Source organism: Rhipicephalus sanguineus, chromosome 6 (assembly GCF_013339695.2).
Source record: "Rhipicephalus sanguineus isolate Rsan-2018 chromosome 6, BIME_Rsan_1.4, whole genome shotgun sequence".
Taxonomy (NCBI): Eukaryota; Metazoa; Arthropoda; class Arachnida; order Ixodida; family Ixodidae; genus Rhipicephalus; species Rhipicephalus sanguineus.
Window position 1 is genome coordinate 47,602,745 of NC_051181.1, and position 14,330 is coordinate 47,617,074.

Here is a 14,330-nt window from a genome sequence, read left to right on the forward strand (position 1 = left end):
GTTCATTTTTCATATTTAAAATTTCATTAAAAGTGGACCTCACGCGAACAGTCCTAACTCAAATTCTACTCAATAAAAAATTCGGCAGATCGCAAGCCTTGCGAGAATCGGTATCGTGGAAGCAGGCAGCCAGTAGTTCTATGTTGCATTTTTTGGCTTTGAGCCAAGCGTCATGAGGTGGGCAGACGTGTTTTCGTAAATTGAGGAGTTGTGTGCACATCGTGGGCTTACAGGCACGTCGACTACACTGACGTTTAAATGGTAACTTATGGTCGGACGTAGTACCAACACTTACGTTAGAGCACAGACATCTCTGTTATCGAAACGAAACACGGTGCCATGATGCGGTATCATACGCTATGGTGCTAACCACAATATTCTACGCGGTGCTAACCGCGACATCTTACGCCACGATATTGCGCTACGGTGCGATATGATACGTAACTTTCGTTAGCGTATTACTCCTAGACAGCAGCGCTTGAATGTAGCTTGATGAATCATAAGAATACAATTGTAATGTTTATTAGGCTGCTATAAAAGCGGAGCCAACACTGGAATCACAACTGACGTTATCCCGACATGACGCCCCTGTCAGTCAGTCACTCAATGATCTTTATTTATAAATTGTCCTGAGGAGCCGATTCCCCTCAAGAGGGAGGGTCGGCTGCGGGCCGCACCCACGTGGGGACAGGAAGAGCGAGGCCCTCCGCCACATTGCGGGCCCTCTGGACAGCCCTCTATCATATGAGTACATATGTAACGCTTATTGTTTTGTTATAAAATTACATAGCCAGCACTACAGCCACAATTGGCGTTGCACCGACATTACGCCCTGCATACGGTCTTTTTCCAAAGCAGTTTCTAGACCTGTCGTGGCTCTGCGGTAGAATACCTGACTGCCACGCAGAATGCTCGGGTTCGATTACTGCTGGGATCCTAATATCTATTCTTTGAATTCGCCTGGTCAAAGCTGCCGGTGTCGGTTATTGATAACGCACGCTATCGCATTTAAAATACCAATGTTTTTTTCCCGCCGTTCCTGGGTAGGTATAAACTGTCAATCACCTGTGGCTCATACCCGTATACCACGGCCCGTGGTATATGGGTATGTGCCCCACGTGCCTGGAGGAAAGGGTTTGACGACGTACGCGATAGGATTTTCATGTGATTCATGTCAAGACAAGACAATCATAGTCGTCAAACCCTCTTACCCTCCATTGCCAATATTGGTATACAGTAAGTTAGGGGGGCGGTCAAGAGAGCACCCAGACATAGGCGGCTAGATAGATAGATAGATAGATAGATAGATAGATAGATAGATAGATAGATAGAAACGCTCAAAGCGCCTTGGGTTCGCTAAGAAATGCTTCGCATTTAAAAAACCCAATTCTTTGCAGAGACATAAAAGAAGCTTTGGCCAGTGCATTGAACCAAAGCAAATGAGATCAGATGAATATTAAAAATATAGTAATTAAATAAGAAAGAAAATATACACTAACACTAGGGGCGCCTTCGTATAACAGGCAACCATATTAAATCTTTTCGCACGAATTCAATGAACACCCACTAATGTGATGACGAAGTATGGCAAGTTTTAATGAAAAGTATTTATTAGCTAAAACGTTATGAATGTTCGTGGGAGGAAAAATACCAAAAATGCAAGTTCTCAGAAAATAAAGAAAAAAATTTGAAACAGGGGCAGCGCTTACACAAGGTGATCAAAAGCCCTAAACTTCTCGATATTTGTAGCCAGTTCCATCCTGGACTTTACTCTTGTGTGCCTTTGCTCGAGCGTAAACTTCCCTTTTTGTTTTTCTAGAATGCTTTGCAGCATCTGTGCCGTGATGGGATGCTTTCGCGATGCGGTGCGATCATTTGTGAGGCAAGCTTTTGCAGTGGAGAGGCCAGGCTCGATGCCAACTTGCTTCAAAATATCAAATGTGCTTCTGTTGCTATTTTTGAAATGACACACACCGTCATACAAAGCAAATATGATTTACAGGCTCACATAGATGACATTGCGATGTACGACGTTGCGCGTCCACCTTGTCAGAAGTTTATGACTTTTATTATTATTAATTGTGGGTTCACAATGCTATTAGATCATCATTACATGGTCGCGCTTGATAAGATTGTTAGATAACCAATAATCTACTGTATATCAAGCTAATTTTATGATGCGCACAAAACTGGCACTTCCAGTTTCGGTTTCGTAGATGATGGCTGGTCTAAAGTTTTTGCTTGGATCTTTTGAAAGAGACTGCGTAGACAGGAACTTTATCCAACAAAATGATCGGCAATAAATTGCGCTATTTACATGGCCAAAAACCAAAAAATGACATTTTGAAAAAACAAAAAAAAAACATCGCTTTTTCCACTTGGCATCATACCTTAAAATAATTGCCGATGGTCTTTACGCAACTCTGATAATTTTGTTCCTGGTCTTATAGGATCGTTTAAAGGATATTTGACAATATTGAAATGACCCCCAGACCCTCATGTGTACCTTTGCACTAAGGCAAGCATGTAATACTTTGCTAATGCTTCATAGCTTGATTGTTACGACACTGTCTCCTTAAATGTGTTATGCTGCTTTTTATCATGCAACCTTCTCTCGTATTTCTGGACCTTCAATAAATAAATAAATAAATAAATAAATAAATAAATAAATAAATAAATTTGTTGTGGCATCGTTGCTCAAGTACCTGTTGTATCCTTTTACAAACATTATTGCAGCATTGGCGTCGCGATTTCTTCATGCCTAGACTTCTCATCGCGTAGCGACCGGTTGAGCAATCGTTCACGCCCATCGCGTCGGAAGCAATGATAAGCTTTCAATCTTTCTGGTGCGGCCATGAAGGAACCATCAGTCTCTCTTGGCTAGATGCCTAGCGTTGTCATTATATCCTACGTCACACGCGACGTGTCTGACTCCAGACGTAAGTACACCTGCTACGTTCATAGGTATAAGAGGGTCCTTAAAAACTACGTAACACGCACAGTAGAGGCGGCAACGCTAGAGTTGTAAAAGAAATCTTTTATCGAAGATAAACTAGGATCGAGTCGAGGAGAACTCGTATTTGCTGCATGCGAGTCTGGTCTTGCGAAATTTCTTGATGTCACTCTCTCCTGAACACCGTTCGCAAATTGTTGTAAGTCGTGAAGCGCGTCGCATTACATGTGGCAACACAGCGGGATACCAACATGTGGGCATAGACCTTAGCACGAGGGCGCCGAGCAGCGCGCCATTCCGTTTCCCGTTAACTCACGCCGAGCACCAAAAGCACCTTATGGTGAGCGTCGTCTGTTTATTGCGGAAGTAGCTTTTTAACGTTTGGTAAGCACCGATAATTGAACAAGAGAAGTGTCGGCCTCAACTCACCAAGAGGCTTTTTGTGGACGCGGAACTCGGCCTTGAATCCACGGCCACTCAGGTACGAATCACTATTGAAGAATAGGAACATTTCTCGGCCGGTTGAAGACACCGCTTCCGGCTCGCCCTGGGCTCCACAGAAGCGGCCAAGGAGGTATGCGTCTGCGCGAACGTAAAAAAAATTTAAACAACGTTAGGCATAGACTCACTCAAATTCGAGTCCAGGTTTAATTTGAACAGGCGGACAAATGCGAAGGAAAGAAGAATACCACTGGTTTCCAGTGTAGCAGTACCAGTGATTTGCGGCTTAAGATTGGGTTTCACAAACTGTTCTTTGAAACAAAGAGCTTTGAAGTAGACCATATCTTTAATTCTGCACCAACGTGATAATGTACAGTAGTGCAAGCAACCAAATGCACAACGTCTCGTTTAGTAGCAAGTTGGAAAATAGCGGCAATGTCACCAAACAAGTGAACCTGAATTAGAAATAATTCATATTTTCCTGCTCTAATAGTGCTATCAATGTGCGCGCGGATAGTCTACGCACGTGTAATAACATAAGGAAGGCGAACAACTGATTTTTTTATATAAATATACATTGAACCTTCACTTGAACGAATTTCAAGGGACCCCTGGAAAAAGATTGCTAAAGAGACAGTTCGCTAAACTGAAATAGCTATGTTGCAATTTGTTATCAGGAGCTAAAGAACATATCACTTGTTGAAATGAAGTTTGAACCGTTTTATTTGCAAGGCTGCTTATTTGAACGTGAATTTCTGCTTATTTAGCATGTTTTGAAGAATGCAGTATCTTTTGCTGTACTTCTGCACTTAGGACTGCATTGTTCATGAGTTGCGTCATATTGCCCAAGCTCTGATAAACTTTCTCCGGCACAACCCTCTGCGAAGAACCTAAATTTTTCTAAGTACAACACTGTTTCTTCAGCTGAAATTATCGGTGCTTCCTCTACAAGGGTTACTTCCTCGCCCTCTTCTTCTTCCTGAGGTAGGACGCTCGCTACAATCTGCCCTGTAGGCAGAGTGGCGCATGTCTCAACGCGAGAGTCACAGGTGACATAGTCCTCAAAAGGCAAAGTGCTGTCTGGCGCGCCGCTGCCAGAACTTCTCGCAAAGGCCACTAAGGTTATGCTACATAAAGTGCAGTTGTGATCAATATGACGTGAGAGGCACCGGATGGTGTCACAAAATATATTCGTGCAACTGAGATGCGCTCTGCACTACATTTTGTTCAACTGAAGTGCGTTAGCACTGGGTCCTATGGCGCTTCGGAAGGGGACTTAAAAAAAGTTCGTTCAATTGAATAGTTCGTTTAACTGGCGTTCGTTCAACTGGTATTTTACTGTATACCTATTGTAGCCCAACGAAGCTTTTAATTATATCTGCACAATAATTGCAGCTGAAACATAGATATCGCATTAGTGATGAGTTAGGGACAGACTGCATTATGTTTCGCGCCGCTGAACTTAAGGCTACATAGGACATGTTTAGAGGAGGCCTGAAGCCCTTATGTGGACATTTCTCCTAGCGTTCTCTTCCTTTTCTACCATTACTTCTTTTTGTACCATTGGTTCGTTTTGACCAGCTAAGAAAAGATGGTGCATCAACATATGTCGTGTGTTTATTGCGCTGCCGAATCACCAAAATGAGCGCCGTATTCTTAAATAAAAGCAATGCTGAAAATAAACCCAGCTGGAGCGTCACCACAGTCCCCTCAGTTATTGTTGCTCACCTTCGTTTGCACCGTCTCGGACTTCAATCTTGTCGTAAGGGCAGTCTTTGTACGGGTCCAGCTGTATGTCGACGAAGTACAATGTGATTATGTTCTGTGGTCCGGCATCCAGCGGCACACGGCACGAAGAGTTTGGCGGATACGCGTCCGGGTAGTTGGGGCTGCTGATGAAGCCGCGGGAATCTTCCGTCCAGACGCGACAGTTACCTGCATGAACAATCGGTAAGGAATCCAACGATCATCCGACTTTGTGAATGAAATGAACAAAAATGCGTCCTGGTCACCAATCAGTCTCAACTAGGGTCACTCGTGGGGTGCAATGACGTAAAGGAAAACCAATTTCGGAGATTGGAAGTCCGTTTTCTCCCTGTAGAACCGATGCTTAGTAATTAACCGCCGCGCAATCCTCGGAACCTAACACGACAACTTCAAGGCACAAACGTGACAGCGCAAGCTATTGGTTAACGAATGCAAATTCAACGATATAGTGCAACGGTGCCCCTATCCACAACTTATAATTTTTCTATTTCTCTTCCGTGGGTTCTCACGGCTCACGTCCTCTTTAAACGGGATATTGCTTAAGAAGTTGTTTACTCTGTCAAAAAGGACTGAATGACATAATAATGACCACTGTGAGGCGACAGAGATGAGCAAGCGACAAATTATATTCAAGCCATACTAATTACAAACACCTCAATAATGGGTATTCGGTCTCAGAAAGCGAGATGCACAACAGGCAAAAACAAACAGCACACAGAGAAGCCTTTGTCCTCCTTCCCTACCTCCCTTCTCTCCTTGTAGCTTTATATCTTTCGTCCTTGCCGTAAACTGTCTCCAACTTTCATAACAGCCTAAAAGTTACGCAAGACATGCTTCTGACGACCTTGCACGAGGTCGTCCACGCTACAGCAATGACGGGAAAAGGCGATACCGCAGAGAAGCGTATAGTAGCATCGGCACATCACATACATCAATAGTGACAGGTAGGGTTGTTCTGCCCTGCGTTTCGTGTTACGCACTCGGTTCGGCGTGTTGTTCCTGAAGCTCGTTGTAGCCGTGGTAATTGGCACGGAATCCCTGAAGGTTGACAATGTCGTCCGAGTGGAAGTGCACTGCCATCGCATTGCCCGAAGAGCGCAGCTCTAACGAGCTTTTTTGGTTCTCTCGACAGAAGCGGCCAAGGGACGGGCTGTCTGCAAATGTCAAAAGAAAAACAAGCGCATGGGATAAGCATTCATTTTATAACTTGAGATAAATAGCACCTCAGTTAAACGACTGAACAAGAGCAGTTTAACAATTCGACAGCGTTGTTTTGCATGTAAGTTTTGTTATAACTGTGGTAAACATAAACAAGAATAGCTGTCATTGGCATCATATGAGAACGTGATTCAGCATGTCTTAGCACTACGCCGAAGGCTGGATCTTTCATGCTTGTCCTCATAATTCTATACAAAAATATCTTAGTATATGGTTATTCTGATTAACAACCTTCCGCTTGCATGTTACCATATTCTTATCCTAAATTCAAAGGATTACATGGGGTCTTTCGATGCGCGTCTTAGTGTTTATTTTTTCACCGAAAGAAGCCTCAAGGTTTATTGGGAATTGGAACGGTCGTTTCTGTGTTTTTTGGCTTTGCTACCAGGGTAGTCATAAAGAGCTTGCACCTGCCCTGCCCCAGAACTAGGTCCCGAAGTGATGACACTCATTACTCATTGTGATTAGCCCGCATATGCTGTCAGGAGGCCCTCATGGCTATTTTACCATGACCCTCTACCTCTTCCCGAGCACTATGAAACGGCTACCCGATGGTTCCGTTACTCATGAAAATTTAGCAAGTGAATTGGCAACCATTTCATAGGCTATTACGCGACGTTATATCTTTTTTATTTGCATACTTGTCTTTCTGCTGCTTTAAGAAAGATTTAATGCTAGCCAAATAGTAGGTAAAAAAAAAACAAGGTGGCAGCCCGTGCACGAGATGGCTAGATGGAAATCTTCAGGCCACTGGAAGACGGCTGCGTGCGGTCGAACAACTTGGACAAAACCGCTCTCACTTCTGTTCTTGTACTCATTGCGTCACGAGACGTCAGCAGCCACTAGCCGATACTTAACAGATCAGTAACATGAAAAATGATTGTTTACTCTACATTTACTAGCACGCAGATTTTCTGTAACTATTGCCTACGGAACGTCTAGAGGCTCAATTGGACAAAGAAGGCCACTGTACAGCTGCAGAAAGACTCTGGTGCCTGGTGGAGAAGCATTATGGGAAATTTCAAGATAAAGCAATTTTTCTTAGGAAAGAAAACAACAATAAACGTGGTATCAGAGCCAGGCTGCGATATGGTACTAACCGAAGGTTGCACCATCGAAGATTTCTACGTAGTCCGAGGAGCAGCGCGGGTTCCTCTCCATGAACAAGGTCTCGAACTTCAGAGCCACCACGTCGCCAGGCTTGACTCGAAGCACCGAGAAGCAGTCCGTGTTGGGCGGGTACGTGTCCGGGAAGTTCGGGCTCTCGACGGTGCCCCTGTTGTTGTCCTGCACTTCCACCGGACACGCCGACATGCGCGAGGAGATGACCGCCGGCGAACCGACTGCGCCCAGAAAGGAACCACCACGAGAGTGACCACGCTGCTGGCGCTGTTGCTGCTGTCGCTGCTGTTGCGGCCGCTGCGTCGGACGCGCTGACGGCAGAACACCACCGCGAGTTTCATGCACTGCGAGTTCAGATACGGGCGACTCTGACTCGCCGGGACATCGGGACACGCCTGCGAGTGGAGGCAACAACACATTGGGCGGGTGGTGCGCCCCGTTTCGTTGCCTTGTTGTGCCTCGTGAACTGACTCTCCCGGAGGGTATTCAGCACCTCTAGTTAGAAAGCATTTGACCTTATAATTAAGCGGGAGGTCCGCTTTGTTCTCCAGTATGACGCGGTCATGGATTTAAGAGATCTATGCGCTGAGAGTGCACCTTAGTGAGGGTGACCTGCGTACCTTGCCCACAATATGCCGCTTCCCTGCCAAAAGTTACAGAGTAAAAGTAAAGATAACGTAGCGACGCTCTTTCAGGAGCTCTGTTGTTTTGCTTTGGACCCCACTTTCGAGACGGTTCGTAAACACCCACACGGTAACATTACTCCGATCAAGGTGAACGTACTCCGCAGGGAAGCAAGGTAACTCTCGAAAGTGGATTGAAATGTCCGACGGACTACAACTACATTGCCGAATTTAGTCGCTTGCACTGTGTTTATTCTGGAAGTGCAACGCACAGCCTGACCTGTTCGTTCGAACAGCTTGTCTTTTCAGCCGCCTGTGCCAAATAGCCCTCTGAGCTATTTTGTGTGCTGATTCTGACGTGCAAGCCGGCAGTCAATTGGCTCAGAGCACATATATACGTTAGTTCGGACGAGATCACTATGACGGCCTCGTTATGCAAGTGGCCGATGGAAATGCTACATACATTGAGTAACTAAATTTATTACAATTTACAATGTGCTACGCTGTTGATAGGCGCTCGTGTGCTGCCCTCTATGTTCCATTGGACTACGCCATATTCCATTGGACTATGCGGATTAACAAAAGCGAGTTCTTTCGATCATTTCACGTGCTTTTGCACTCTCCTTGTTCCTAAATCATGGGGCGGATAATCTAAACCACCATTCGTCATATTTTTTTAAAATAAGTTCCATGGCAGGAGAGGCTCCCGAGGCAGAATTCGAACAGTGCTTCTGTGTGTGCCCCCCTCCGTCCCTATCTTCTCGCGCTGTTTTTCATCCCAATATGCATCAAAACCAACTGGACGACTGACAAGCATGAAAAAGAAAGCCTTCCAAGAAATAAGTGTGTTGGATATCGGCACTAGTAACTTAGGAACGCCAAAAGCATGTATTCTACAGCAACTCGCAAACGTTGCACGCGTCTGCGTGAGTTTATTGCTTTATCCATTACAGCACATGCTGAAAGTGCGAAAGTGAAGAGGAGCATGAATAAGCCATAGAAATTTACCATTTCTTCTAAGACCACCTCCAGCTTGCAGATCTATCAATATGTGTTTCTCAAATCACCATCATTTAAACTGATGCGCAATAACAACCCTCCCTCAATCAATGTACGGCGAAACCGAATTTTACCATCTTAAGAGACAGGTGTACTACTCCGTGCATATGACTTCAATGAAACCTGAATTTATTTTTTTTTTAATCGTTGCATGTAAGGTAGAAAAAAAAATGGTCAAAGTGTTAGCGAAACTATGCAACTAAGCATTTGTGCTGTGTGATTTTCCAAAGAAGTTATGGCCACCATGTTTAGAAGCGGCAAACGTTAGACTTGCTGGTCACTTATGTCTATATGTAAAACTCAAGCAGTTCACACAAAAAAATTAAAAGAACTGTGCCCACTTTTTATATCAAGATTCATTGAGAGTAAGTGGTATGTGCGTCTGCTTGTGTTCACATTTCCTTCTTGCTGAGGTGAAGCAGCCATATCTCATAAAGATCGCTTGTTCGAATGTCTATTGGGACAAAAAAAAAAGTGATACACTGCTGGCCGTTATACTACTTGTTGAGTGTCTTCCAGAAAGGGAGGACAATAAACAAAACGTTCGACATTTCTCCATCGTCTCCTCCATGCTTTTGCATGTGAGACAACACAACAAATTTGAGCACCATTCTTTCCTAGTGGCATCCAGCGTAGAGTGGAGGCAGTTTTGCAACTTCGAACTCTGTGGATAGTATCTGTCGTCCACTGTGGGGCAAGCATGGGGGCTACAAAGGCATGTCGAAGCACGACTTGATGACACCACACGAAGCTTGCGAGCGCACTGGTCTTTTTCCGGGCGCCGTTGCTTCGTATCTTTATTTATTATGACGACATCGTTAACGTTCCGTGTCGGAATTCGCTTCGCACTGGTGCTTCTGCGTCTGTGGGCTGCGCGGTCACGCCATCACCCAGCACGGTAGCCAATATCCTCCAATATGATCAAAGAAGCACCATGGTGGGAGTCTAAATACCCCATCACTGTCCGGCCTTCCTGGGTCATTTTAAAGGAAAAGGCTATTTAAGAAATCACCTGCAAGGAAGACTAGGCGTCGCGTGCCTTCATGCGTTGCTAACGTCTAGAACTGCCAGACTTCTTATCGTGCAAGTGACAACTCAGAAATGTCTAAATCTAGCGAAAACTTCTTACTAAAAATCGAGAAAATATTTAACGTACCGGTGCCTACGTGGGCGGAGCCACCGAGTTATCCTGGGGACTGTTGGCCTCGGGCCCTACTTTTTGTGGACCAAAAGAAAGTTCTTGCCATGCCATGTCATTGATACCCTAGGTTTTTGTTTGCATGAAGCCGCTATGTATATGTTCTGAGAGGTTTCTCCTCAAGGCTCCTCAGCACCTAGTATACAGGGTGTTTTAAGAAATGTGTCCGAAAATCATCAAAAATAAGTTACATTGAATATTTGCTCACTGCCTTCTTAATTACTTTTTCTCTAGTGGGAGACATTTTAACATGACTAGACGCAGCAATTACGGCAGTGAATAGGTAAATTAAATTAACCATTTTTTTAATTAGCGGAGACAGGCAGTGGAGTCAAATGGGGGAATTGCTGTTCTTCCTGCGAACAGGCCATTACCACTTTGAGATTTTGAAATATTGGCCTCTGGGAATTATTGCGGAGCAACGACATTCAACAAAATTCACCGGCGAAGCCGAAACCGAAGCTCCGATCAGAACTAGCCGACGACCAGAAAGAAAGAGTTCACGACGGTGATTTCCGCTGTGTTAGTTCTTCTGAATTTCTTAACATACGTGCGCCACACGTTCTCTAATAGGAAACGAAACCCGTACAACCAGGAATAGAAGTCGGTCGATGGTTGATACAAGGAAGCTCGCTCGTTCTGGACGTCTCGGAAAAGTATGGCAGTTGCGCTCTTCCGAGTTTCGGTTTTGGTTTCACCAGCAATATTGGTCAAATTTTATTACTTGTTATTAACTGCCAGCGGCGACTTTTGCGAAATATGAAAGCGGCGAGAGGCTATTCGCAGGAAGAGCTGCAATTTTCCCATTTGACCTTACCGGCTGTCTCCACTAATTAAAAAGTTAATTAGCCTAATTTCTTCGATTTCTGTCGTAATTGATGCCTCCACTCATCTTAAGATGCTTGCCACCCCAGAAAAAGTAGTTCTGAAGGCAGCGTTAAAATATCCAGTTTTCCTTATATTTGAAGCTTTTCCGACACATTTCTTGAAACCCCCTGTATATGTTGTTTATCATACACCTGAACGCGTTTGTGCAACAAGGTGAATTTACGTTCTTCGTGTTTCTTCATATTCCGCTACCTGGTCAATACAGTGTTGCAGAACTTCGTATAGGCCTAGTGGGAACAATAATTTGCCGATCGCTATAGCATTTTCCCCTCGCATGGGGGCCACATCTCTCGCATAAATGACATAATGATAGTTTCTCACGTGCGTCATGCACCAAAAGACATTATCATCTCCATTACTCAGCTAGGAAAACAGCGCAGTTTCCCAGGAAGCTATCAGCGCCGAGTTTTTGAAATGCCGTGCGAGGAGCTCTGGCGACAGCTGCCGACGGGCAGCTCTTAGCGCAGCGACTTCGTCCTTTCAGTGTAAAAGGGAACGGGCGGTGATAACAACCGCAGGTGCAGCAGAAGGATCGCTCTTAGGAATATAAACGCAAAAACCATTTCGTACGGCATATCTCCATTAAAGATACGTGTCGGCAGACGCTCTGTTGACTCTGGGCCAGAGCAAGGCACCTGTCCTTGACACTTTTATTCTGTGTATGCTTTATATCGCGATTTCCGTTGAATATCAAGCGCACTTTCACTCGAAGGTCTTCTTCGACTTGCAATCATAAGTATTTCGTGGCGTTTCACTGTATTGGGTCTGCTGCAGGTGTTTTCTTGTCATTTCTGGAAGGTCATGTGCCCTAAATATGCCTAGTGCCTAAAAATATTGTTTTCGTAATAAGGCTGAAAACTCGAGAAACAACAAAAACAGGTGAGGATTCATGACACGAGCGCAATGTCCTGCGTTCTGATCTGTGTACTTTAGTTCTTGCACTTCTAAGCCTTATTATGCCGTACCAACTCCCCCACTGAGCATAGGTCCGAAAGAATCACACATTAATAATAATAATAATAATGATAATAAAAGAAAACACTGCATACACTTAATTTGGGTGACGCGCCAAGGCAAGAGCCAAGCTTGACGATGCCTGCGACGATGGGTGCCTCAGTAGTTTACTCATAACCCTAATGCAGCCATAGGGGCAATTACTACTGAAGCTCACCTTTATCCGGCCACGAAAAACGCCAACCTTGCTACTTCTCTGGCAGTAAACACGGATTCACCATCTTTACGTTCACTCAAGGAAGCCCTTGTCGACGAGGTTAACGCGGAGAAAGTGAAGGCTGACTTCCGCACACTCAGAGCTAAGCATTCGCACTCTCCAGTAGGCCCATTGTTTTTCTTTTGCCATGGGGTTAGCGGTATTGTAGGCGGTACGGGTCCCTTCGCTTCATTTATCCTTTTAAATTTATTTTACATGCAAGTATATGATTGAGGAAGCTTGCTAAACGAAGTTGTAACGTTATCCGATTAACTGCCAGTTGTCGCAATAGTCGGCGTTTATTATTTTATGATAACGTTGTACGCATTATGAAACGCTACTTGATGAGCTGGAGATCCGTTGATGGATTCCGGATTTCTTCGTTCTTTATCACACGGGCATAGATAACGCCCGTTTCCCTGTCCTCGACTGACTGGGTTATCGCGAGGCTGCATCTGCTATCCCGGCGTTCTTTTCTGGCATTGATTTAATTACGAGGCTAGAAATGACTCGTACATGAACAATGTATAAATGAAACCTAGTTAGAGGCAAAGACCGTTTCAGGAAAAAAAAAAACGAAAATACTCACATTTCTTTTAAGGCAACACTAAGGAGAGTGCAAGCGAAAGCGTATACTCTGAAGATGCACTTATTAAGTTACTTTGATATTAGTAGCCCATTGCATCTCACAACCACCATAATGAAACGTAGCTCTGGTGTGATTACGGATTACGGCTTATTAGTAATCGACTTGTTAACCACCCCAGCTACCATAGCAGAAATACGATACTAAGATGCCGGAAACAAGCAGAAATGTTTTTCCCAAGAAAGGAAAAGCAAAAGTATGCACAGGGAGAGGGTTACGTCAGAAGAAAACAATTCCCTTGTCTTATGGTTAAAGTTGCAACTGCTTCTTGCTCATAAAAATTAAGGTGGTGATGCATTATTATTCTCAGCCGCCTCTGAGATTGGCGACAGTGACTTCACGAGAAAATAACATTGCAGATCAATCGCTTCGTGGTCACCGTATTGTATCGAAACGGGCTTTTTATTAGTGGCAAAGACCCAACAGGCGAGTTAATAAGTGCGCGCCCGCTAGCGCTATGACGGCATACGATGTCCCGGCTTCCAATTCAGTTTTTCAAAACCTGAGCTTACTAAACCACAACGTGTGGATATATATGGTCCAGCTACATGCACTTACAATTCCTCCGTCCATCTTCAACCTCGTACTTCCTTCCCGTGGCGGAACGTGAGGAACCATGATTCTGAGTTCCGCCAAACTGTCGACTTCGCCTGAAAATGAAATAATATCTTGTTTGAAAGATACCACGGTGTCTCCTTCGCATACTCCTATTATCAACACGTTTTTTTTTTTTTTTTTGCTCTGGAAAAGAGCATAAAGCTGAAATTCTTGATAAAAATTGATCACGTAAAAACAGTGTGAAAAGCGAGACAGAAAGAGACGTGGCGATTAAGTGCTGACCACTAGCAGGGTTCGCAAGCTTTGTTGGAATGTCTCTGAGGCAAAAACAAAGATTATTAAAAATGCCACGTCAAGTTGACTTGATAGCCGCCTTTTTTTTAGAATTTGCTCGTATTATACCTCGCAGTTCGAAAAATAAGCTACCTCATTGGTACAGACAATGCTGAAGAAACTACTGTCTCCTCACAACTTCCCTTTTCGCGCTCCTTTTTTTCTTTACTTGTTGAAAGCACGAAGTTGAATTCCAGCACAAATTTAGTGCTGTCCAATGATCGACAGACATCTGGTTGATGCTACAAGCCCAACGCGACGCCACGCCTTATGGGTCAGTATTCAGAAACAGACTGTATTGTTAGACAGATTCA

The 14,330-nt window shown here is 44.3% G+C and overlaps 1 protein-coding gene across 3 annotated transcripts in view; it reads right to left on the reverse strand.

The window, feature by feature from the left end:
• LOC119395758 (inactive serine protease PAMR1) overlaps nt 1–14,330 on the reverse strand; it is a 61,524-nt gene that overhangs the window by 20,073 nt on the left and 27,121 nt on the right. The window contains exons 2-6 of one of the 3 annotated variants that reach the window (XM_037662763.2): nt 13,684–13,775; nt 7,480–7,845; nt 6,142–6,315; nt 5,123–5,329; nt 3,383–3,535 (exon numbers count right to left, since the gene is read on the reverse strand). In XM_037662763.2, the coding sequence (XP_037518691.1) occupies nt 3,383–3,535; nt 5,123–5,329; nt 6,142–6,315; nt 7,480–7,845; nt 13,684–13,775 (992 nt within the window). Of the gene's footprint in view, nt 1–3,382; nt 3,536–5,122; nt 5,330–6,141; nt 6,316–7,479; nt 7,897–13,683; nt 13,776–14,330 lie in introns of all 3 variants that reach the window. The other 2 variants (XM_037662762.2, XM_037662765.2) reach the window with 2 other exon arrangements.